This window comes from Palaemon carinicauda, chromosome 9, assembly GCF_036898095.1.
Source record: "Palaemon carinicauda isolate YSFRI2023 chromosome 9, ASM3689809v2, whole genome shotgun sequence".
In the NCBI taxonomy this organism is placed as follows: Eukaryota; Metazoa; Arthropoda; class Malacostraca; order Decapoda; family Palaemonidae; genus Palaemon; species Palaemon carinicauda.
In genome coordinates this window covers 136,271,882-136,299,706 of record NC_090733.1, presented here as the reverse complement: position 1 = coordinate 136,299,706, position 27,825 = coordinate 136,271,882, and the positions used below count along the sequence as shown (strand labels likewise).

Genomic DNA, 27,825 nt, shown 5'->3' with positions numbered 1-27,825 from the left:
GAATGCCAAACTAAAATACTGCAAAACTGATGTAACTAAGTTTACATCTTAGCTTATCTAAAGCCCAGTCCACACGATCAAGCATGCCCGACGGGCAAACAGTGATACCAGGCCCCAATAGTCAGTGAAAATGAGGGTTGATGACGTCAGAAGTGGAAAATTAATTGCAGGGATCAGGCAACACTGTATGATGCCAGATCCCTGTCTGTAGTTTTCCCGCTTCTGACGTCATTAACCCTATTTCTTACTAACTATTGTGGTCTGGTATCACTGTTTGCTCGTCGGGCATGCTCGATCGTGTGGACAGGGCTTTAGAATAAACAGGACTCTACTGGATATGTTAACCTTTGAAAAATGTATGATTGTTTCATACACTTATTACTATGTCAATACCATTTGATCCAGCAAGAATAGATGATAGAGATGGCATAGAAAATCCTGCAGGAAAATAACTAAATGTGTATGCAAGGAATGCGGTGGAAGGCGCACATGTATTAAGATAAAATAAAACTTTCCTGCACTCTGTGGCTGTCCATGTTTAAGGTTTAAAGGCCTCTCATGAATGGCAGAGGCAAGGGACCGGATAGTAGTGTGGTAAAGTGTTCGCCAAGCATTTGCATGGCAGCAGATCGATCCCAGTCCAGGACCGTGAGTTTAACTGTTTACTGGGGAGGTCACTGCTGTGGTTTTGCACCACAGTAGGGGGTTGGGCTTGCCAGGCTGACGTTCTCGTGAGTATCTATTCTAATGAAACTTTAACCAGACACCTTAAACCTTAAAACATTGTTCAACAACACAGGAGAAAATGCGGTAATATATTTATAATCACAATTCTGAAGTTTGGACACAATTAATGATGAGCTATATTCAATTCTTTTTAGTGAGGCAGAATTGCACAGACTCACAAGGGTGCTCTTTTGGATCGGAAAAGTTTTCTAATAGCTGAATGGTCGGGAAAAAATACTTCCAGCCAATCAGCCGTTAGGAAACATTTCTGAGCTAAAAGGGCACCCCTGCGAGTCGGTGCAAATCTGCCTCACTAAAAAGAATTGACTATAGTATATGTGTTACTCATACATATTCTTAAATAGTAGATGTAAATAAAAAACTATAAATACTTATATAAATCAAGTAATACAGAGAAATATGTACCAAGAAAAATATATTATTTTACAAATCAGGCTTAAATGGCACTATCTTGAAAAAATGGTTATGGTGGCCTGGTGGTAGCGTCTTCGCTTGACGATCGCCAGACTGGGGTTCGAGTCCTGCTCAAACTCGTTAATTCCTTTGGTCGCTGCATCCTCAAAATCATTGTGAGATTAGGATACAGCAGCGGTTCCCAAATAGGGGTAAATTACCCCACTGGGGGTAATTTTGCATTTGATGAGGGTAATGATAGTTTTGATTTCGATATCCTTAAAATTAGATTATATTAAGGATCAATTCATTTACCCGGTAAAACTGAAAAGGTGGCATCCTCCCCATTCAACTGGATGAAACAAATGATGTTGCGAAAAATGCACATTTAATGGCATAAATCCAGCATAAAGGAAAAAGGGAGATTGAAGATCTACTTATGTGCAGACAGTGCAGTCCACTTCAAACGACTACAAAGGGTGTGGATGTATTCAGAAAAGTTGTTGTACTTTTTATGAACCAGATATGCAACTTGATTGGAAAAACTGCATTGGAGTAACAACAGATGGTGTGCCATATATGCCATGTGTTAACTTAAGATTTTGGGCGTATATGAAAAAGGAAAATCCTTCTGATCTTGCAACACACTGTATTAACCATCAAGCACTGGCAGTAAAGTCTGAGCGCCCTATTTTGGAGGAGGTGATGTGTAATGTCATGGAAATAGTCAATTACATCTTGTCAAGTGCTTCAAACTCAAGACTGTTTCTTTCACTGTGTGGGGACGTTGATTCTGAACATCACTGTCTGTTGTATTGTGCTCCAACCAGATGGCTATACGAGGAAATGTTCTCGAGCGAGTATTTCAGCTCAAAACTGAGATTGAAATGTTTTTGGAAGATAAGGGACACAATTCAGCAGGGAAGCAGAGATCTAAAATGGATTTCCATTCTGTGCTATTTAGTAGACATATTTTTTGCATATCAATGCCCTGAACACATCACTGTGAGGATCAGAAGTAAATGTTATCTTATTGAATGAAAAAGTACAAGCATTTCGTAGCAAAATGGATATTAGGGAGTCAAAATTGAAAACTTACAGAATAGCTGCATTTTCCAAGTTAGGAGAGTTTTTAGAAAATACAGATTCTATACACTTGAGTGATATAGAATGAATAATGGGTGCACATTTAAATAGCCTGCGGCTGAGGATGGAAGAATATTTCTATGAAATTAACCCACTCAACAATGCTTCGATTCAGAATCCATTCACATGTAACATTAAACATCTGCCAGATGAACCAAGTCGACTCAAACATCTGCCAGATGAACCAAGTCGACTCAAACATCTGCCAGATGAACCAAGTCGACTCAAACATCTGCCAGATGAACCAAGTCGACTCAAACATCTGCCAGATGAACCAAGTCGACTCGCAGAAGAAATACTTGAAATAAAATCAAGCAACCCTATACAAGAGGAATTTAACCCCATGAAATTATCTTCATTTTGGATTTGCTGTAACAAAGACTTCTCTGGAAAGTTTATAAACAGTTAAGATGCCTTTACCCTTTGGCTCAACTTAGTTGAGTGAGGCTGGCTTTTGACCATCAGAATAAAAGATAGAAATAGATTGAACTTTGAAGATTATATTAGGAGTTCCATTACAAATTTGTCTCCTCGCATTACTGAAAATATCTCAAACTGGTGTCGTTATTCACACCACTGACGATTTTTGTTAAGTACGTATATATTTTTTTCCACTTATTTCCAACTATAGGTGTGACTTTTTACATAAATTTATTTGATTTATTTCCAGCAAAAGTGTTTATTGATTAATTTGTCTTTTTCACCCTGATGAACATTATTTCAATTATATTTATCTCCATTTATTTTCAACCTTATTATATGTATCCATTCTTTTATTTACAGCAGAAGTCATAGTACTTCTGCATATACTTGCCTCAATAATAAACAAGTAAAGGAAGATTCAACCTAGTAAAAGAGTTAGTTTAAAAATATTCATGTACAAAATAACAGAAATGGTGTGGGGGTAACGAGCTTGGCGCTAGCCAGGATTTTGGAAAAAGTGGGGTAATTACCAAAAGTAATTGGGAACCGCTGGGATACAGGGTTCGGGGGAGCCTATAAGTCTATCTGCTGAGTCATCAGCAGCCATTGCCTTTCCCTCCGTGATCCTAGCTTGGGTGAAGAGGGGGCTTGGGTGCTGATCATAGTTAATATGGTCAGTCTCTAGGACATTGTCCTGCTTGACAGGGCAATGACACTGTTCCTTGCCTCTGCCATTCTTCATGAGTGGCCTTCAAACCTTCAATGGGATTATACTGTTTTATGGCTAAGAACCTAAAAATTCTTTCAACTATAAACGTCATACGGACGCCATCTTGGAAAATGGCCACCCAAGGGAATTTTTTTCGTATTCTGACGAATTTCATACTTGTATCATCCATGTGGATTATCTGCACCACTATTAATACACTAATTAGCCATCAAATTATGATTTTTGTTGTTACAGATGGCTTCAAACTGTTGGAACCTAGCTTCATGTCCACTTTGAGCTCCAAAGCCTTTAAATATGCGACCCTGAGACTATATATAATAAGCTCCCACGAAACATTCGAATGATTGAAGACATTATGGCTTTCAAGATGAAACTGAAAAATTTCTTATTTCATGAGTCCTTTGACAGTGATGATTTAACAGTAAATGAACAATATGTGACTTGAAAAGATAAATAGTGTGAAAGAACAAGGTAAAACGACAGTGAAGGTTCTGTAGAGAGTGGAGTTCCCCTGCTGTATGAGACCGGAAAAACAACCATCAAAGTAAGTAAAGTAAGTTGTTGTTGTTTATATTTCGCGGTGAAGCCAGATGTCAATCGACAATCAAGTAGGCTACATTTATAGCTGTTAAAAATTTGCAGTGAAAACGGTCAAAATTCTGGAATAAATGTTGCCAGCCATTTACTGTTTCAACCGACGGTCAGAGGCAAAAATCCTATGCAGTTAGATGTCCTATGTCACCTTATTAAGTGGCAAGAATGTCAAAGTCCTGACCTTAAAAAACGGCATTAGCCAGCCGGCCCCCTTAAAAAAACGATATATTAACGTAAAGAAGTGATATTACAGCCACCAACACGTAAAAGATAATGACAAAGTAGGGTAAAATTACGGTCGCCTGTATTTTACTGAAATACGGCAGAGAACCCTATATTTTCACGGAGAATTTCCTATTTAAATAACTAGTTTTTAACAGTGTACTATATAAAAAAATAAAAATCCTGGAATAAATGTTGCCAGGAATTTACTGTTTTAAAAACGGATATATTGAAGTTAAGGAGTGATATTACGGTCACCAACCAAACATAATAACAACAAAGTATGGTAAGAATACAGTCGCCTGTAATTTACTGAAATATGGCTGAGACCATTATTTTTTCCATAGAATTTCCGATTAAAATTACTGTTTTTACAAGATAAAAAGGCCATATAAAAACGGTTAATATCCTGGAATAAATGTTGCCAGGCATTTACAGTTTTAAAAAGGATTTATCATTATTATTATCATTATCATTATTATTATTATTATCAAATGCTAAGCTACAACCCTAGTTGGAAAAGCAGGATGCGATAAGCCTTGGGGCTCCCACAGGGGAAATAGCCCAGTAAGGAAAGGAAACAAGGAAAAATAAAATATCTTAAGAACAGTAACATTAAACTAATTATCTCCTATATAAACTATAAAAACTTTAACAAAACAAGAGGAAGAGAAATACTGTAAGATAGAACCGTGTGCCCGAGTGTACTCTCAAGCATGAGAGGTCTAACTCAAGACAGTGGAAGACCATGGTACAGAGGCTATGGCACTACCAAAGACTAGAGAACAATGGTTTGATTTTGGAGTGTCCTACTAGGAGAGCTGCTTACCATAGCTAAAGAGTCTCTTCTACCCTTACCAAGAGGAAAGTGGACGCTGGACAATTACAGTGCAGTAGTTTACCCCTTGGGTGAAGAAGAATTGTTTGGTAATCTCAGTGTTGTCAGGTGTATGAAGATAGAGGAGAATATGAAACGAATAGGCCAGACTATTCGATGTATGTGTAGGCAAAGCAAAAATGAGCCGTAACCAAAAAGGGGGATCCATTGCAGTACTGCCTGGCCAGTCAAAGTATCCAATAACTTTCTAGCAGTAGTATCTCAACGGGTGGCTGGCCAGAGTATTCAGTGTATGTGTAGGCAAAGAAAAAATGAGCTGTAACCAGAGAGGGAGATCCAATGTACTACTGCCTGGCCAGTCAAAGGATTCAATAACTCTCAAGCAGAAGTATCTCAACGGGTAGCTAGTGCCCTAGCCAACCTACTACTACTGGCCAGTCAAGGGATCCAATAACTCTCTAGCAGAAGTATCTCAACGGGTGGCTAGTGCCCTAGCCAACCTACTACTACTGGCCAGTCAAGGGATCCAATAACTCTCTAGCAGTAGTATCTCAACGGGTGGCTAGTGCCCTAGCCAACCTACTACTACTGGCCAGTCAAGGGATCCAATAACTCTCTAGCAGTAGTATCTCAACGGGTGGCTAGTGCCCTGGCCAACCTACTACTGACTAGTCAAAGAATCCAATAACTCTCTAGCAGAAGTATCTCAACGGGTGGCTAGTGCCCTGGCCAACCTACTACTATTGGCCAGTCAGGGGATCCAATAACTCTCTAGCAGTAGTATCTCAACGGGTGGCTAGTGCCATGACCAACCTACTACCAACTAATATGGAATATTGTTCCTTATTAACCAGTCATGTAACTCTTATCTAAAGCTATTTTCCTATATTTTTTCTCAGAGTATTTCAGACATGAAACTCTGTTCCTCGTAAGTCACATTACTTTCCTACCTGAAGCCATTTAGAGGCACCAACGTTCTTTTTTTCCCCTATATATTTATAGGACAGAATCAAGCTATCGTAATATCTTTTTTCCATAAAAAAAACTTTTTTCTTCAACTTTTTTGACTCATACCTGAAGCCATTTAGACACACCAACGTTCTTTTTTTTTTTTCCCTATATATTTATAGGTCAGAATCAAGCCATCATGATATCTTTTTTTCACAAAAAAAGACGTTTTCTCTTCACCTTTTTGACTCATACCTGAAGCCATTTAGACACACCAACGTTCTTTTTTCCCTATACATTTATAGATCAGAATCAAGCCATCATATATTTTTTTCACTAAAAAAAATACGTTTTTCGTATCATTTTTGACTCATACCTGAAGCCATTTAGACACACCAACGCTCTTTTTTTTCCCCTATATATTTATAGGTCAGAATCAAGCCATCATGATATCTTATTTTCCATAAAAAAAAAAAGACTTTTTTTCGTATCATTGTTGACGTAATATTAACAAAAAACAACCGAAGCGGCACAAGTGTCATATCCCGTTGGTACAATATCCACAAATCTAGTTAAGGGACGAGGTGTCTGTATTCAGCCCCATAACTGGATTAGTTTTTATGCGAATATTTCTATCTAACTCGCAGATTCTGCAACCTGGTCGAATTAATGAATATAAGCTTCCGGGGCCGCTTGTGACGTCACCGATTGGCTTATAACAATGTAATTAAGAGGGATTTATTACTTAGGGTGTGTGGTATATAAAGTGAGGTGCTTGGTCATTTGGCGGTGTGTGCTGTCTGGAAGGGAATCTACCACTGGCGAGGTAAGGGTTTTGCCTATCTTTTTAGTTGGTGATTCGCTTTGAAAGTTTTATTTCACATACATACATACATACACACAAACATATACATATATATATATATATATATATATATATATATATATATATATATATATATATATATATATATACATGTATATATATATATATATATATATATATATATATATATATATATATATATATATATATATATATATACATATACAGTATATATATACTGTGTATATATATATATATATATATATATATATATATATATATATATATATATATATATAAAATCATATAAGGTATCATTGCATAAATACATTTGTTAAACACATCATATACACCAAGATTCTCTGTCTCTGTCTCTCTCTCTCTCTCTCTCTCTCTCTCTCTCTCTCTCTCTCTCTCTCTCTCTTGTATTCTGCACTTTTCCATTTGTGTTTATTGTCTAGAAAAAAATACCTACTTTCCAATATCCCAATTTGATGAAAAGATATAGATATGTTTATATATATATATATATATATATATATATATATATATATATATATATATATATATATATAATATCATCTCCTCCTACACCTATTGACGCAAAGGGCCTCGGTTAGATTTCACCAGTCGTCTCTGTCTTGAGCCTTTAAATCAATACTTCTCCATTCATCATCTCCTATTTCACGCTTCATAATCCTCAGCCATGTATGACTGGGTCTTCCAAGTCTTTTAGCGCCTTGTGGAGCCCAGCTGAACGTTAGGTGAACTAATCTCTCTTGGGGAGTGCGAAGAGCATACCCAAACCATCTCCATCTACCCCTCATTATGATCTCATACATGGCACTCGAGTAATCTCTTATAGTTTCATTTCTAATCCTGTCCTGCCATTTAACTCATAATATCCTCTCGAGGGCTTTGTTCTCACATCTTAACTCTATAAATACGCCAATGTATAATGACTCTCCAACTTTTGACTTCAGATTCCTACCGTGAGTACGTCAAGTCTTTGCCCCTGAAGAACTTGTGACGCAACCATGTCACTCATTGGTCCTGCTCCCTCGAATGATTCTGGTCCACAGTTTGACTACTATGGGTAAGCTAAACTATTTATCTATGTACGATGATAATTTGTATTGTTTCTCTCACTGTAATTTAATTTGTATGTGTAAACGGACGAGACAATACTGCCATTTGGGTGCTCTTCCAATATGTGAAATAATATCTCTCTTGTCTTTAGGTACGAAGTTCTAGAGAACTGAAGTAAAATATCTTTGCTGTCTTTAGTTGTGAAGTTCTAGAAACAATATCTTTCCTGTCTTTAGGTACGAAGTTCTAGAAAAATAATCCACAATATCTTTCCTGTCTTTAGGTATGAAGTTCTAGAAACAATATCTTTCCTGTCTTTAGGTATGAAGTTCTAGAAATAATATCTTTCCTGTCTTTAGGTACGAAGTCATAGAAACAATATCTTTCCTGTCTTTAGGTACGAAGTCATAGAAACAATATCTTTCCTGTCTTTAGGTACGAAGTTCTAGAGAACTGATGCACAATATCCTTCCTGTCTTTAGGTACGAAGTTATAGAAAACTAATGCAGAATATCTTTCCTGTCTTTAGGTACGAAGTTCTAGAAACAATATCTTTCCTGACTTTAGGTACAAAGTTCTAGAAATAATATCTTTCCCGTCTTTAGGTACGAAGTTATAGAAAACAAAAGTACAATATCTTTCCTGTCTTTAGGTACGAAGTTCTAGAGAACTAATACACAATATCTTTCCTGTCTTTAGGTACGAAGTTCTAGAGAACTAATACACGATATCTTTCCCGTCTTTAGGTACGAAGTTCGGAAAAATGGATGGAACACACCCCCAGAATACCTCTCGTACGTTGACGATCACTGGCTGAAGTATGACGCTCCTAACCCAATGCTGCATCATTTATTAGGTGTCCTTTACATCGGCTTCATGGTCGTGTCCGTCTGCGGAAATGGAGTGGTCATCTGGGTGTTTCTCGGGTACGTCCTCATACATGATTTTTCGTTCATATTTTTGTTTTATCCTTTCGTGGAATCTTGCCTCTATAGGGCCAGTAACTAGGCAATATTATGTGTTGTTCTTTTGTAGTTTGCCTAAACTAACGGTAGTTGGAAATGCAGTCTTTCAGCCACAATATGTGCTGTTCTTTTGTAGTTGCCTAAACTAACACTACTAAGTTCTTTTGTAGTTGCCTAAACTAACACTATTCGGAAATGCAGTCTTTCAGCCATAGTATATGCGGTTCTTTTGTAGTTTCCTAAACTAACACTACCTAGTTCTTATGTAGTTGCCTAAACTAACAGTACCTAATTTCTTTTGTAGTTTCCTAAACTAACACTACTAAGTTCTTTCGTAGTTGCCTAAACTAACGCTACTTGGAAATGCAGTCTTTCAGCCATAGTATGTGCTGTCCTTTTGTAGTTGCCTAAACTAACACTACTAAGTTCTTTTGTAGTTGCCTAAACTAACAGTACTCAAGTTCTTTTGTAGTTGCCTAAACTAACACTATTCGGAAATGCAGTCTTCCATCCATAGTTGGCAACACTGACTGCATGAAAAAGTCGCTGATCTTGTAAACATGTGATTCAAAGCATTTTTTATTAACTTTACGAAGTCCTGTTAAGCATATAGCATTATTTTTCTATACAGAACTTCGTAAAAATCAATAAAAATGCTTTCAATCACGTTTTGGCAAGCTCAGTAACTCTGTTTTACTTGCAGCGTTGCCAATAGCATCTGTTTTGCTAAACAGAGCATTACCTGCTATAATGTAGCTGTCAGACATCTCAGCTTCTTGTGAAGTGTACCGGAATTATTAAAGCCAACTGTACAATAATTTAGAAGCTACTAATGGCAGGCACTGTTACTCGTGTCCTTGTTTATAAGGAATGCCTGCTTCTCCTGTAACCCTAAGGATACAGTCAGATCCTTAAGAAAATAATTTCAAATTTAGTCCTTTCACAAATTTCCTCCCTCACGATTAATATTCATAGAATATTTCAGTCTGCATGAACTATAGTCAATTCTTTTGAGTGAGGCAGATTTGCACCGACTCGCAGGGGTTCCCTTTTAGCTCGGAAAAGTTTCCTGATCACTGATTAGTTGGACAAGATAATTCTAACCAATCAGATAGCAGGAAACTTTTCCGAGATAAAAGGGCACCGCTGCGAGTCGGAGCAAATGCGCTTCATTAAAAAAAATTGACTATAGTAATGTGTTCATGTAAGCTTCTTGGTAAATTGAATGCAAAAATTGAATAAAAATAGAAGTTCACTAAACGAGTTAATGCATTATAGAAAATTGCATTACTATTATCATTATCATTAGCCAAACTGTAATCTTTATTCAATATTATAATTATTATTATTATTATTACTAACTAAGCTACACCCCTAGTTGGAAAAGCAAGATGCTACAAGCCTAAGGGCTTACCTAACAGAAGAAAAATACCACCCTATAAACATAAAAAATGACCTTTATTAACACACCAATCCCATCAAAAGGAGTTTCAACAGGACGTCAATTCTCTCCACAGATCAAAGGGATTGAAGACCCCATCCAACATGCTGGTTGTTCACCTGGCCATTGCTGACTTCATCATGATGTTGAAAACGCCAGTGTTCATCATGAACTCCTTCAACGAGGGACCTCTGATGGGCAGGCTGGGGTGTTCCATCTACGGATTCATGGGGGCGCTTTCTGGACCCATGAATGCTTGCACTAATGCCGCCATTGCCTTCGACAGATACAAGTATGCCTTTTTACTTATTTCAACCCAGTAATCCCGTGGTTTGAGTTTACTTTAAGAATGATTTCAGATACAAGTATGCCTTTGACTTATTTCGACCCCATAACATCCTAATTTGAGAGCATTTTAAGAATGATTCAAGTGATACAAGTATGCCTTTGAATTATTTTGACTCAGTATCCCTGTGATTTGAGTGTACTTAAGAATGATTCGATGGATATAAGTATGCCTTTTGACTTATTTTAACTCGGTAACACCCTGAGTTGGGTGTACTTCAAGAATGATTCGATAAATACATGTATGCCTTTTGACTTATTTTGACCCAATAATCCCATGGTTTGAGTTTACTTTAAGAATGATTTCACAGATACAAGTATGCCTTTGGACTTATTTCGACCCAGTAATCCCATGGTTTGAGTGTACTTTAAGAATGATTCAATTGATACAAGTATGCCTTTTGACTTCTTTTGACTCGGCAACCCTCAGATTTCAGTGCATTCTAAGAATGACTCGACAGATACAAGTATGCCTTTTGACTTCTTTTGACTCGGCAACCCTCAGATTTCAGTGCATTCTAAGAATGACTTGACAGATACAAGTATGCCTTTTGACCTCTTTTGACTCGGTAACCCTCTGATTTCAGGTCATTCTAAGAATGACTCGACAGATACAAGTATGCCTTTTGACTTCTTTAGACTTAGTAACCCTCAGATTTCAGTGCATCCTAAGAATGACTCGACAGATACAAGTATGCCTTTTGAATTCTTTTGACTCAGTAACACCCTGATTTGAGTGTACTTTAAGAATGATTTCACAGATACAAGAATGTTTGGACTTTTCTACATCAGTAACCCTCTGATTTGAGTGTACTTTAAGAATGACTCGACAGATACAAGTATGCCTTTTGACTTATTTTGACTCGGTAACCCTCTGATTTGAGAACATTTTAAGAATGACTCGTAAGATACAAGTATGCCCTCTGATTTGAGAACATTTGACAGATACAAGTATGTTTAAACTTTTCTGACTCATGATTCCCTGATTTGAGTGCACTTCAAGGATTACAATGCTTCTTACTTCTTTTGACCCAATGATTTAATTTGAGTGTACTTTAAGGATTGATACAAATTCGTTGGTACATCTTTCTAAGTAATATTCTATCACATACCATTTCTCTCTTTATCCAGAACCATCACAGACCCAATTGATGGCAGACTCACAAAAGGCCAAGTTACAGGACTTATTCTCTTTATCTGGCTATGGATTTCCCCTTGGGTCTGGATGCCATTCCTGGAAGTCTGGGGTCGCTTCGTTCCAGGTGAGATATCTTTGGGTATTTAGAGTGATAGACAGTAAAACCCCTACCTTTCAAACTTAACAAAAGCAGAGAAGTACTCTCCAAAATCAAACTAATGTTCTCTAGGCCTGGATAATGCCATAGCCTCTGTTTAAAACCCCTACCTTTCAAACTTAACAAAAGCAGAGAAGTACTCTCCAAAATCAAACTAATGTTCTCTAGGCCTGGATAATGCCATAGCCTCTGTTTAAAACCCCTACCTTTCAAACTTAACAAAAGCAGAGAAGTACACTCCAAAATCAAACTAATGTTCTCTAGGCCTGGATAATGCCATAGCCTCTGTTTAAAACCTCTACCTTTCAAACTCAACAAAAGCAGAGAAGTACACTCCAAAATCAAACCAATGTTCTCTAGGCCTGGATAGTGCCCTAGCCTCTGTGCCATGGTCTTCCGCTGTCTTGGGGTGGAGTTCTCACGCTTGAGGGTAAACTAGCACGGTATGCTAAGATATACCGCCAAGGGGTTAACTACTGCACTGTAATTCAGTGGCTACTTTCCTCTTGGTATGGGTAGAAGAGACTGTTCAGCTAGGGTATGCAGCTCTCCTAGTAGAAGGATACTACAAAATCAAATCATTGTTCTCTAGTCTTGGGTAGTGCCATAGCCTCTGTGCCATGGTCTTTCACTCTCCTGGGTTAGAGATCTCTTGCTTGAGGATACACTCGGGCACACTATTCTGTCTTATTTTTCTTCATCTCTTTTTGTTAAAGTTTTTAATTTTTCTTCATCTCTTTTTGTTAAAGTTTTTATAGTTTATTTTAATGTTACTGCTCTTAAAATATTTTATTTTTCTTTATTTCCTCTCTTCACAGGGCTATTTTCCCTGTTGGGGCCCCTGGGCTTATAGCATCCTGATTTCCCAACTAGGGTTGTAGCCTAGCAAGAAATAATAATAATTATAATCCAGCCAGGGAATTAACTCAAAGAGGGATGTATTATGTAATGTGACCTAAATAAACCAATTTCAAGCCAGGGAATTAACTCTAAAAGGGATGTATTATGTACTATGACCAAAATATGCCCATTTTAAGCCAAGGAATTAAATCAAAGAGGGATGTATTATGTACTATGACCAAAATATGCCCATTTTAAGCTAGAGAATTAAGTCAAAAAGGGATGTATTATTTACTGTGACCAAAATATGCCGATTTTAAGCCAAAAAAGCAACGCTGAAACTAAAAATCCGTTGAGGCAATGACGAATAAAACTGGCCTCTTCTTGATCAGAGGGATACCTCACAAGCTGCACGTTTGACTACCTGAGCGAGGGATCTAAGTTCTTCGTAGTTGGCATTTGGTTCTGCATGTGGTTGTGCCCTCTCCTCATCATCATGGTGAGCTACTACCAAGTCTTCGCCCACGTCTCCGCACACGAGAAGGCCCTCAAGAGCCAGGTAAGATGACAGACCATTTATGAGTTATTGTGAAATACACTAGGGCACACTTTATTTTCTTATCTCTTATCTTCTTGCTTTCTTTTAATTCTTTTTTTATTATTGTCTATAAATTGAAGATTTATTTTGATGTTAGTGTTTTTAATATATTCTATATTGTTTATTATTTCTCTTGTAGTTTATTTCATTTCCTCACTAGGATATTTTTTTTCTGTTGGAGCCCTTGGGCTTGTAGCATCCTGCTTTTCCAACTAAGGTTGTAACTTAGGAAGTACAGTAATATATATATATATATATATATATATATATATATATATATATATATATATATATATATGAACTTAATATACGGCAAAACCTGTAAGAAATAATAAAATGCTTTAATACATAGCACTTTTGTGCATTTTAATATACACTTCTTCAGGGTAAACTAAAATAATATACCCTGAAGAAGTGTGTATTAAAATACACACTACAGTCCATTTCTTTTAGGGAGGCAGGTTTGCACAGACTCGCAGCGGTGGCCTTTTAGCTCGGAAAAGTGTCCTGACCGTTGATTGGTTAGAATTATCTCGTCCAACCAATCACCGATCAGGAAACTTTTCCGAGCTAAAAGGGCACCGCTGCGAGTCGGTGCAAATCTGCATCGCTAAAAGAAATAGACTATAGGTACTAAAGCATTTTATAATTTCCTACTGGCTTTTACTATATGGATATGTAATTTGCCTCTGACACCATTTTCCCCACAATGCATAAGAGACGATCTCTTTCCAGGCTAAGAAAATGAACGTGGAATCTCTCCGTTCCGGTGACAAAGTGAACATGAGACAGGAGATCCGTGTGGCTAAAGTCGGAATAACTTGCACTGCACTCTACCTGATGTCCTGGACGCCCTACGTCACTCTGGCTTTCATTTGCACCTTCGGGAGGAAGGATCTGGTCACACCTTTCATGTCTATGATCCCCGCGTGCACATCTAAAACTGCAGCTTGCATTGACCCATTCATCTATGCTATCAATCATCCAAGGTGAGAATTTAATGCATATTATGAATTTTAAATAACATATATCTAAACAAGTAACGTTCGCAAAGTAAGATTTTAATGCATATTCTGAATTTTCAATAACGTTTAGATTTAAATACATTCGCAAAGTAGGGTTTTAATGCATATACTGAAATTATAATAACGTACAGATTTAAACATGGAACAATCGTGAAGATTTCAATGTATTCTTGATATCCAATAACTATATATTTAAACATGTAACGTTCGTGAAGTAAAACTTCTGTGTATTCAGAAAATCAATAACGTTTAGATTCAAACGTAACGTTCGTGAAATAAGATTTTAATGTATATTCTGAATTTCCAATAAGGTATTGATTTAAACATGGAACAATCGTGAAGTAAGATTTCAATGTATTCTTGATATCCAATAACTATATATTTAAACATGTAACGTTCGTGAAGTAAAACTTGTTTGTTCAGAAAATCAATGACGTTAAGATTTAAACATGTAACGTTCGCAAAGTAGAATTCTAACGCGTATTGTTGATTTCCAATAACTATATATTTAAACATGTAACGTTCTTGAAGTAAAACTTCCGTGCATTGAGAATTTCCAATAACGTTTAGATTTAAACACGTAACGTTCGCAAAGTAAGATTTTAACAAGTATTCTGAAATTCAAATAATGTACAGATTTAATCATGTAACGTTCGTAAAGTAGGATTTTAACGCCTATTCTGAATTTCCAATAACGTATAGATTTAAAGATGTCAGTTAAAACGTACATGAAGTAAAATTTCTGTGTATTCTGAATTTCAAATGATGTATAGATTTAAATATAACGTTCGCGAAGTAAAACTTCTGTGTATTCTGAATTTAAACATGTAACGTTCATATATTGAGAATTCAACGTATTCTAAATTTTCAATAACGTAAAAAACACTAAACATATAACGTTCGTACATAATTAAAAAGTCCTGAGGCATAGAGTAGAGAAAAGTCAAGATTTTTATTCATTTTTCCAGGTACCGAATGGCCCTCAAGAAGAAGCTGCCTTGGTTCTGCATCCACGAATCAGAACCATCAACAACAGCTTCTGAGACTGAATCGAAAGCCCCAGAAAATGCGGCCTAATTGGTCTGAACCGTCTGATCTTCGAACCGGCCTCACAGAGCAGAGACTAAACTCCCGTTCCAGTGAGTCCGCAACGGAGAGACGGCTCATGTAAACATTGTCGTCTTCAGGGCGTTCCTTCAACCCTTCCCTGGGTTTTGTCTTAACTTTTGAAGCCGTGTATACGAGCTACATTCCCTGGTTTTGTCTTCACTTTTGAAGCCGTGTATACGAGCTACCTTCCCTAGGTTTTGTCTTTACTTTCGAAGCCGTGTATACGAGCTACATTCCCTGGGTTTTGTCTTAACTTTCGAAGCCGTCTATACGAGCTTCATTCCCTGGATTTTGTCTTCACTTTCGAAGCCGTCTATACGAGCTTCCAAAAATAAAGCATATTTATTGACTAACCCACTTATGTTGATTTTATTTTCAATCTTTACTTTTCATTAATTTATTAAAAGCCCTTCTTAAGCGCACCTAATTAAGTTTACTTTCGTTGCTGTGAATTTTAACCTTATGAAAAATAAGGGAGATTCAAGTACTGATTTAGGTAAACTAATTACTGTAGCTATAGATATCATGATCTTTGTTTGACAGCAGACATATAAGGGATATATTGAATTTACATTTAGGGAGAGCAAACATCAAGCTGAGAATACTGTCCTTGAAATATATTCAAGTTTTAGGATTTTCAGCTAATATTCTCCTTTGAAATGATTCAATCAAAATTCCCTCAATTGTTCTGTTGCAATTAACTTTTTTGGGTCTTGAGCTTTTCAAAGAAAAGTCTAACTATATAATTTCAGTACCAGATCATCGGGGCGCTGAATTATTAATTGATTATTTATGAAACCTGTACCTATAGTTCTTCCTTTGATCTCTCGAATAAATAATGATCTTAAAAATCTTTTCCTCTCTGGCATCCTCATAAATCATTTATAAAATTAAAGAAATTAAAAAATACATGAAAATGAACATAGAAAATAGTTGTAAAACTTTTTGTAGCTGAAAAATAACACTGAAATAAAAAAAAAATGCTGTGAACATCTTTGTAGCCGAAATTTATATCGTTTTTGCAGCATAATTAAAATCCGTAAAAATCGCTTCAACAGCATAATTTAAATTCGTAAAAATCGTTTGTGCAGCAAATTCAAAAGCAGTAAAAATAGTTTCTGCAGCGAAATCAAAAGCAGTAAAAATTGTTTCTTAAGCAAAATTCAAATCAGTAAAAATCGTTCCTGCAGAAAATGTAAATTAGTAAAAATCATTTCTGCAGCAAAATACAAATCAGTAAAAATTGTTTCTATAGCAAATCATAATTCAGTAAAATTTGTTTCTATAGCAAAAGAAAAAAAGTAAAAATAGTTTCTACAGCAAAATAAAAAATAAAAAAAACAGTAGAAAAAATGTTTCTGCAAAATAATTGAAATCAATAAGAAAAAAAATACTTTCTGCAGCAAATTGAAAAGAAAAAAAAATCTACAGCAAAATCAAAACCAGTAAAAATCGTTTCTGAACCAAAATAGAACCCAATAAAAAGATACTTTCTGCAGCAAAATCAAAATCAGTAAAAAAAAAAAAAAAAAAAAAAAAAAAAAAAAAAAAATTCCTGCGCCAAATTTAATTCAGTAAATAATATTTTTCATAGACAGTTATGAGGAAATAACAACCAAGTCTATGAGTAATGAGCTGCATGGAAATATAAGCTAATCTCCATTATTTCTCCCATAAGTTAAATCATCAAATATATCTACTACCTAACTTGGAAAATGGTAAGTTACTAACCATTATATCAAAGGAGAAACTGGGCTTGAATTCTGACGGTGAACTGACTAGCACTCGAGACATCTGAAAGAATATAATATCTTTAATTAAAAAGGTTGAATATCTATCTGTATAATCGAATGTATTATATTATTATCCTTATTATTATTATTATTATTATTATTATTATTACTTGCTAAGCTACAACCCTAGTTGGAAAAGCAGGATGCTATAAGCCCAGGGGCCTCGACAGGGAAAATAGCTCAGTTAGGAAAGGAAAAAAGGAAAAATTAATTATTTTAAGAATAGCAACAACATTAAAATAAATATTTCCTATATAAATTATAAGAATTTTAACAAAACAAAAAAAAGAGAAATTAGATAGAATAACATGCCCGAGTGTACCCTCAAGCAAGAGAACTCTAACCCAAGACAGTGGAAGACCATGGTACAGAGGCTATGGCACTACCAAAAACTAGAAAACAATGATTTGGTTTTAGAGTGTCCTTCCCCTAGAAGAGCTGCTTACCATAGCTAAAGAGTCTCTTCTACCCTTACCAAGAGGAAAGTAGCCACTGAACAATTACAGTGTGGTAGTTAACCCAGATGTTATGAAATGTCTGACGTCGTATAAAACCATTAGATGCTTCATATTGTTTGTCATATCTGTCACTTGATAAACTAACTACATGAAATACTGGTATTAATATCTTTTGACCCCATTCTGTCAACGATGTTCGCAAGACTTTTACATCACAACCTCAAATGTGGTCAGTCATTGAGGCAAATTCCAAAACAGTCATTCTTAAGATAAACACCATAAGAGTTTATCTTAACCCTTATTTGTTGCCTCAATCATTGTACATCATCATAATTTTACTCATACATTTTCAGGTATTCCCCAGTAATATCAATTCCTACATTTTCCCAAATTAAATTCTTCATTGCTACTTCTACATATGCTGTCAATAATTTGGGAGAGATGGGGTCTCCCTGTCTAACTCCCTTCTCAATTCGAATTTTCACACTATATTTATGCAGTTTTAGGATTTCTGTACTTCCTGTATACATATCTTCAAGTGTTCTAACATAATATCAATCCATTCCTTGTCTTTGAAGGGCTTTCATTACTGCTGAAGTTTTGACAGAATCAAAAGTTTTCTCATAGTCTATAATGGTTTGTTATGCTCTTGATTCTTCAATTAGCCGGTTAATTACATGGATAGTGTCAGTTGTTAGATACCCACTTCTAAATCCTGCCTGCTCTCTTGATTGATTAAATCCCATCTGTCTTTCTATACGACCTAATATGATCTTTGTAAATATTTTATATATTAGAGTAGCCTTATTGGACGATAAAAAATCGGTAAATATTTTATATATTAGAGTAGCCTTATTGGACGATAAAAAATCGGTAAATATTTTTTTGGGCTCAAGCCATGGCGTCCTGATGGAAGGTTCCTTTTTGGTAGCTTCCTTGGGTATAAAACTACTAAGATATTCCCAGAGAATTTAACCACAGGTTATCACAGAATTCTAACTTCTGGAGCGAGTATCCCAAAGGTTTCCCTTTAAGACATCGTATATCAACAGGGGACGCATGTCTGAACTCGCCACATAGCTATCTTCACCCCGAACAGAGTTAATGCTTCGGTGTGTAAGGGTTGAGAATAGCTGGGAGCCGCTCCACAGCCAATCTCACTCGTGGCTACTACTGATACTCGAGACGTAAACAAACGGGCGCCATTGCTCAAATGACGTCACGCCCGTCTTCATCCTTTGTTTAGTAGCTTGCCCTACTTAGACGGATTTTCCCTGTGCTTCATTTATCGATTTGCATCTACGTTATGTCGCTACCTTCAGCCTCACCATCTTCTGGAAAGTTGAGTACAAGGTTCCAGTATTGTTTAGTTAAGCTCTGGCCGTAAAGTAAATATTACTTTCCGAGATAATTGCTGTTTTGTGGCAGAGCTGTGCCTCTACCGGACCCGCCATTTTATGGCGTCGTTGTTGTTATGCATGCCTTATTTAGTTAGCCACAACAACGCTTCCGGCCTTATTTACTAATCGAATACATTAGTTTATTTAGTCTTCATAGCTAGGAACTTTTATATCGTGTTTCGACGCTTTTTATCGGTCATCGATTGACCTCATACCAGTCGGCTACTATAGCCCCCAGGCCAGAGCGCCTATACATAAGTGTTCATGCATGATTTTATTAGTGATCCTAGGCTAAGTTATGAAGATAGTGGCATTATTTTACAATACTTTCGACCGTGATGCAATGTTTTTTCGCCTTCAGGGACCATATAGGGGATAGGTTAGTTAGTGTCTCTTTCTAACCTAACCTACTTGTAGGACCCCTATATGCTTCCTTCATCCCCTGCCTTGGCATTCCCTCTAATTAGCCTTGATTCCCTTTCTGAGTAAAGGGATCAAGTGTCTAATGGAGTATTTATCGCCTCTCAGTCCTCCCTATGGGAATGAACCCCCCTTAGGGTTGCGTCCGAGAGTGAGGTTAGGCTAGCCCTACCTCTATGGCTAGGATTAGTCTATGACTATCCTGCGATAGCGATATGTCTTCTACCTTTCCTAGTTCAGGACTATTAGCCCTGATCTAGGTTAGGTTAGGAAGGTTTCTCTGTTCCCTGCTGAAACTGTACCCATGCACCGTTTCAGCCGATCTGCCTTATCTTAGGTTAGGGAGTGTCCTCCCTTTCCCTAGTGGCCGCTCTGGTACAGAAACCCTTCCTTGGAAGACTTCTCTCTACTCCCCTCCCCACCTATCTCTTGTATAGCCTAGCCTATGCTTAGGTTAGTCTATACCCATCTGTCCCCTGTCCTACAACTCCTCCTTAGGGTGGAGTAGTAGGGCTACCCGAGCTTCCCTGTGCAGTCCGCTCTGGTACATATACCCTTCATAGTGTCCTATGGGGTTAGTCTCTAGATGTGTTCTGCATATGGGGGGCTCCCCTCTTTGGGTGTCCCCTAGCCCTCCCTTGGGCTACCTAGCTCCCGGTCCTCAGTGACCCCTGCTCCTGGATGATAGAGCCTGTCTCTATCATGGGTACACCCTCTCAGGGGGGGGATGTCCGGAGTCCATGACTGAACTTCCTGCATCCCTCCCCCCCCCTGTCTCTCTCACTATCCGGGTGCTGGTCTCTTGCCGCCTCCACTGTCGGCGATACCCGCCTCCTACCTTGGTGACTCTCCCTACCCTTGCCGCCAGCCCCCTGTGTGCCGGGGGACTGCCGACTGCCGCCGGCTCCTACCGGCGGCTCCCCTCCCTCCTAGCTTGTCGTCCGCTCGCCGGTCGGCCGTCGGAGTGCCGGCATCTATTGCCGGCAACCCGGTTCCGCTATAACATTGTCCCAGTCACCAAACCGGCATCCTCCGACTGCCGGAGCCGCCGCTCCCCTGCCGGCGTGCCGCCGTTGTACCGGCGGCCGCCACCCTGGTATACCCTTGACTTACATATTGTCTGTCTTAATGCCAGAAACTCTGTCGGAGCGACCTCCGGCATGCCGGCGGCTTGCTGGAAACCCCCGGAGGCGTCAAGAATACTTGCACCCCCTTCTTCTAGCTATCATATGATACTGATAGTCCTATACCGCAAACAGATGGACTGTTTCCACTATTAAGATCAATACCTTGGTACTGTTCTGTTAGGGATCATGCTGTCTCTTTGCATTCTTCTAAATTCCAGCATGCTGCGTGCATCTTAGCACGGCTGGTTGCCGGAAGCAGTTACCTTAAAAGGAGGCCCTCTAGCCCCTAGTTTGGGACCGAATGATCTCGGTCCCAATCTTACCCTTGGTTTTTCCACGGAATTCCATTGCCCTATGGAACTCTAAGGAATACTATCCGGTGCCTTCGGTCTCTCGGATTATCCAAGGACAAAGCTTACGGTAACCAGCCGGGCGAGATGCATGGAGTATGTTCTCCTTTACTATTTCAATCTCTATGCATCACACCCTTCATTAAGTTAAAATTAATAATTAATATTAACTTAGTTTAAGAGCCATTCTTATGACTCCCCCATACTCATTTTCTCTTTCTTCCACAGGAGGTGCAGATGAAGTGTGACTTCGCCTTCTGCGCTGTGAAACGCCCGCAGTTTTACGGGCATACGGCTTGCAGGACTCACGCCCCTTGTGCCGACAAGAAAGGGGATCTGAAGTTTTGGAATCCACTGAACTGTACGGTCTACCAGGCTCACCTAGTTGACGCCTTCCATAACCCTCCCTCAGCGGAGGTCAGAGACATTTCTCGTGAAAAGCTACGCAAGTGGGTGCGTGGCTTCCAGAAAAATGCCACCGGACCTTACCTGGCCACCGAAGAATTGAGGTCTCTCCTGTTCCCTAAGGCCTCCCCTGATTCAGTGGTACCCAAAGACGTGATTCCCATTGTCCAACTTACAGTGGAACCTGATGTTGTCATGGCTCAGTCCATGCATGAGTGTCGCCTGGATTCCGGAGATGACGAACAGATGTCGGATGTCTCGGAAGACACGGAGAAGACGCTTATGGCTCAAGGAGCCGAAGATGACGAAGACAAGGTGGAATACGCCGAGTCGGAGCAAGAGGTCGCTCCTCCTTCCATCCCCGCTCCTACTCCTACACCGACGGAAGTGTCTATTCCGTCTACCTCCTCGACCCCGGATCCCTCTTCTTCCACTCAAGAAATGATCCGACTGATTAGAGCCGTCATGGACGACAGGTTGAAGGAGAATCAGGAGTTCATCAGGTCCATGATGGGATCCAGAGAACCGAAGAGGATTTCGGTTAAGGATCTCCCCGCTTGCTCACATGCCAACCCGTGGAGGTATGCTGAGCATATGGTTATCGCGACCGGCAGGATCTTCGTCAGCGATAAGATCGGCACGGTCCCCTTGGAAGACGTGGAGTTCTTCCCAAACTTTGAGGCCTACCCGGACTGTTACGTCCGTCTGCGTTCTGAACCTGCCTCGAAGGAAGAGACCGAACCGAAGGAAGAGATAGTGTTCGATCTCGCAAAGGCCCAGGCTATGCTAGCCACCACATTCAAGAGTAGGGGCTTTACCTGCTCTAAGCTTCCGGCCCTGAGCAAGAAGCACCCTACTTATGTCGCACCTGAAAGTGCGATTCTTCCATTCCTGGAAAAGGCCTTAGCTGCGTGCCTTAAAGCTGCGGAAGAGGGGAAAGCCTGCCCTGCACTGGAGGAGTGCAGACCCTTCTCCATAGTAACTCCCCCTGACGCTCGACACTGGAAGGATGTCCAGCATACTTTCGTCGTGGGAAAGCTAGATCCTGACGTCGCCGGACGTCAGTTTAATGAAGACCTCCCTAAGCTCAACGATCACCTCCTTCGTCGGGAACAAGATACGAAGGAGAGGCTCGCAGCATCCTTATCTCATCAAGTCCAACTTGAAATTATGGCCTGTGACACCAGAGTACCAGACCACTACATGGTACTCTCCAAATCCCACCTGATGACCGTGATGAAGGACTTGTACCACTTCATAAAGGCTCGGAGAGCCTGTCGTGAATTCGTGTTTGCAGGTGCCACCGTGAAACACGAACCCCGGAGGCTGATTTCCTCCAACATCTGGGGTAAACACCTCTTTCCTTCTGACCTCGTGAAGGAAATCACCGACAGAGCCGCCACGGAGAATAGGAACCTTCTCCACAAGTGGGGCATGTCCAGGAAAAGGAAACCCTCTCAGGACGACGGACCTCAACCTAAGAGGAAATCCCAAAAACAGAAACCCCAGCAACGTCAACAAAGACGTCAGTTTCCGGGACCCGCTACCTCCCAAGTGGTTGCCCAACCACAACAGACCTTTCAATTGGTCCCCCAACCGGTGTTGTCACAGTCACCGGTCTTCACCCCTGCTTTCGAGCAACAGTCAACTACCTTTCGTCCCAAAGGTAGAGGCTCATACAGGGGTGCAAGCAAAGACGCTTCTCGCCGTCCCTCCAGAGGCAGAGGAGGAAAGGGAGCTAGCGGCCGAGGCAGCAAGCCCTCGGGACACCAGAAGCAATGAAGTGCTTCCGGTGGGAGGAAGACTCCGCCAATTCCAGGATCGTTGGACCTTCGATCCCTGGGCACACAGCATCGTCAAGAAGGGTCTAGGCTGGAGTTGGACTCAACCACCCCCAATCTTCCAGCAATTCTTCCAACAATCAACCCCTCTTCTGGAAGAATATGTCCTAGATCTCTTGAACAAGAAGGTGATAAGGAAGGTAAAGTCCACCAGGTTCCAAGGGAGACTGTTTTGTGTCCCCAAGAAAGACTCAGACAAACTCAGAGTCATTCTGGACTTATCCCCCCTCAACAAGTTCATAGCGAACGACAAGTTCAAGATGCTGACTCTTCAACAGATAAGGACCCTTCTGCCTCGAGGTTCCTACACGGTCTCCATAGACCTGGCGGATGCCTACTGGCACGTTCCAATGAACCATCACGCTTCCTCCTACCTAGGATTTCGACTCCAAAGGAAAAGCTACGCCTTCCGGGCCATGCCCTTCGGCCTCAACGTGGCCCCTCGGATCTTCACAAAACTGGCGGATGCCATAGTACAACAGCTCCGCCTACGAAACGTCCAGGTGATGGCCTACCTCGACGACTGGCTAGTCTGGGCTCCATCGCCCGAAGATTGTGTAAAATCTTGCAACAAAGTCACCCAGTACCTAGAACACCTGGGATTCAAGATCAACGAGAAAAAATCTCGCCTCTCTCCAGCTCAGAAGTTCCAGTGGTTGGGAATCCACTGGAACCTTCAGTCACACCGCCTTTCCATCCCCCAGAAGAAAAGGAAGGAAATAGCAGGGTCTGTCAAGCGACTGCTGAAATCCAAACGCATTTCAAGACCCCAGCAGGAACGAGTTCTAGGCTCTCTACAGTTCGCCTCAGTGACAAACCCAGTGCTTCGCGCACAGCTAAAGGATGCCGCGGGAGTCTGGAGACGTTCGGCATCCATCGCTCGAAGAGACCTCAAGAGACGGCTTCCAAACAGACTGCGACTTCTCCTAAAGCCGTGGTCAGAAGCAAAGGCCCTGAAAAGGTCCATTCCTCTCCAACACCCTCCTCCATCACTCAACATCCACACGGACGCTTCGCTGGAGGGTTGGGGAGGTCACTCCCACCAAAAACAGGCTCAAGGCACCTGGTCTCCCCTGTTCAAGACGTTCCACATAAACATCTTGGAGGCCATGGCGGTCCTTCTAACCCTAAAGAAGTTATCCCCGCCGCCCTCGATCCACATCCGTCTGACCCTAGACAACTCGGTGGTAGTTCGTTGTCTCAATCGCCAAGGCTCAAGATCGCCCCAGATAAATCAGGTGCTTCTCCCAATCTTCCGTCTGGCAGAGAAGAAGAAGTGGCACCTGTCTGCAGTTCACCTACAAGGATTCCGCAACGTGACAGCGGATGCTCTATCTCGGACAAACCCGATAGAGTCGGAATGGTCTCTAGACGCAAGATCGTTCTCCTTCATCTCTCACCAAGTCCCAGAACTTCAGATAGATCTCTTTGCAACGAGCGACAACAATCAACTTCCTCGGTATGTGGCCCCGTACGAGGACCCCAAAGCAGAAGCAGTGGATGCCATGTCACTGGATTGGAACAGATGGTCCAAGATCTACCTGTTCCCCCCCACCAACCTTCTGTTGAAAGTCCTCTCCAAACTGAGAACCTTCAAAGGGACAGCGGCCCTAGTGGCTCCCAAGTGGCCTCGGAGCAACTGGTACCCCCTGGTCCTGGAGCTGCAGCCCAAGCTGATCCCTCTCCCGGGCCCAGTTCTCTCTCAACAAGTACAGAAGTCGACTATCTTCGCTTCATCATCGAAAATCAAGGACCTTCATCTCATGATTTTCTCTCCCTAGCCGCAAAGAAGAGGTTTGGGATCTCGAAGAAAAGTCTGGACTTCCTAGAGGAATACAAGACCGAATCCACAAGACGGCAATATGAATCATCCTGGAGGAAATGGGTCTCCTTCGTCAAGACAAAAAATCCTAAAGAAATCACGATTGATTTCTGCATGTCCTTCTTTATTCACCTTCATGGACAGGGATTAGCAGCCAATACGATATCAACCTGCAAATCGGCCTTGACCAGACCAATTCTATATGCTTTCCAAATTGATCTGTCCAGCGACATCTTCAACAAACTACCGAAAGCATGTGCTCGCCTACGCCCAGCACCCCCACCGAAACCGATCTCCTGGTTACTAGACAAGGTGCTCCATTTCGCCTCCAACTTAGACAATGATTCATGCCCTCTCAAGGATCTGACTCAGAAAGTTATATTTCTCTTTGCTCTCGCTTCAGGAGCTCGAGTCAGCGAAATAGTGGCATTATCAAGAGAGGATGGACACATCCTGTTTACCGATACAGGTGAAGTTACCCTCTCCCCTGATCCGACGTTTCTCTCCAAAAATGAATTACCCACCAAAAGATGGGGCCCTTGGAGAATATGCCCCCTGAAGGAGGATGCCTCTCTATGTCCAGTAGAGAGCCTCAAGGTCTATCTTCGCAGAACTTCAAACTTTGGTGGAGGCCAACTCTTCAAAGGAGAAACATCGGGCAGCGACCTGTCACTGAAACAATTAAGAGCGAAAATCACCTACTTCATTCGCAGAGCGGATCCTAACAGTACACCCGCTGGTCATGATCCTAGAAAAGTGGCATCATCTCTGAATTTCTTTCAGAGTATGGACTTTGAAAGCCTTAAAAACTTCACGGGTTGGAAGTCCTCGCGAGTTTTCTTTAAACATTATGCGAAACAAGTGCACGAAGTCAAACATTTTGTGGTAGCCGCAGGTAGTGTTATGAAACCTGCACCTAACTCTGCGTAGAACAGTGAGTTACTTGGGACTCTAACTCTTCGGGTGCCTATGTTGACCCTCGAGCGATTTATAGTGATGTCGAAAACACTTAGTGCTTTTATAACTGTTCTTATCCCAGGTGAAATGTCATAGTTGTCACACAAGTGCCGCATGCCCTGAGCATGACGTGTTTTTTAATCAAAGACTTGCGTTCCTCGAGAACGAGTGCCTACTAATAAACTTGAAATTCCTTTTCAGATTCAAGAGCAAGTCTTTATTACTATGTACATTATAATTACTGTAAATGAACTTTACTTATTGCTGTAAATTATTTAATTTCTGCATTTGTGAAATAAAATTTCTATTTTATTACCTGTGCGTCTCAATCAGCTCCTACTTACTATGAAATACATGCCTGTCATAGTTTTATTATCCCCCCTTTTCCTTATGGTTATGAAGAAATTAAGATGCTAACTCTTAATTTATATTCACTCTGATTATGTAAGGTTCCAACACGAATACTTACTTTTAATACCAGGGAGATGAACCATCACTCTCAATACACAGTGCCCAACCACCACTGGTCTAATTTTCAGAATGTTCCTATACAAATACCAAACATTCGGCTTCATCTCCAAGTTCTTCAAGTTCTTCTATCAGGATGAATAGCCCTTCAATACCACTTTGACGTCGGCATGGCCCATGGGAACTTCACTGCCAAGGGGGGCAGGATGCTTCTTCCCTATGGTCCTTTATCAAAGATTACTATGCTGTTTTGTCAATGCCTTGGCACTTACTATTAGGGGAAAATCTACCACGATACATTGATTCTCTGGTATTCTTCCATCAGGACGCCATGGCTTGAGCCCAAAAAACGGATTTTGAGCGAAGCGAAAAATCTATTTTTGGGTGAGATAGCCATGGCGTCCTGATGGACCCTCCCTGCTACTTCGTCCAGTTTTAGATCCCACCCTGTTCTACTGTATCATGGTGATGGGCAAGCAACTGGCTTTAGGATGAAGACGGGCGTGACGTCATTTGAGCAATGGCGCCCGTTTGTTTACGTCTCGAGTATCAGTAGTAGCCACGAGTGAGATTGGCTGTGGAGCGGCTCCCAGCTATTCTCAACCCTTACACACCGAAGCATTAACTCTGTTCGGGGTGAAGATAGCTATGTGGCGCGTTCAGACATGCGTCCCCTGTTGATATACGATGTCTTAAAGGGAAACCTTTGGGATACTCGCTCCAGAAGTTAGAATTCTGTGATAACCTGTGGTTAAATTCTCTGGGAATATCTTAGTAGTTTTATACCCAAGGAAGCTACCAAAAAGGAACCTTCCATCAGGACGCCATGGCTATCTCACCCAAAAATAGATTTTTCGCTTCGCTCAAAATCCGTTTATATATTAGAGTAGCCTTATTGGACGATAAAAAATCGGTAAATATTTTATATATTTGAGTAGCCTTATTGGACGATAAAAAATCGGTAAATATTTTATATATTTGAGTAGCCTTATTGGACGACAAAAAATCGGTAAATATTTTATATATTAGAGTAGCCTTATTGGACGATAAAAAATTGGTAAATATTTTATATATTAGAGTAGCCTTATTGGACGATATAAATTCAAGTCTTTTATGTCTCCCTTTTTGATAATTAGTATAATGAAAGTTTTCCCAAGCTGTATGTATAGAGCATTCTTACAGACAATTTGTGTATAGTTCAGGGAGTTT

The 27,825-nt window shown here is 40.2% G+C and overlaps 1 protein-coding gene across 1 annotated transcript; it reads left to right on the top strand.

Moving 5' to 3' along the window:
* Positions 1-6,820: 6,820 nt before the first annotated feature.
* On the top strand, positions 6,821-15,853 carry LOC137646882 (opsin, ultraviolet-sensitive-like). The gene is made up of 8 exons (XM_068379951.1): positions 6,821-6,867; positions 7,851-7,963; positions 8,703-8,882; positions 10,439-10,654; positions 11,839-11,969; positions 13,235-13,401; positions 14,176-14,429; positions 15,434-15,853. The coding sequence occupies exons 2-8, from the start codon at positions 7,905-7,907 to the stop codon at positions 15,540-15,542; spliced, it is 1,116 nt and encodes a 371-aa protein (XP_068236052.1). The 5' UTR covers positions 6,821-6,867; positions 7,851-7,904; the 3' UTR covers positions 15,543-15,853.
* Positions 15,854-27,825: the final 11,972 nt, after the last annotated feature.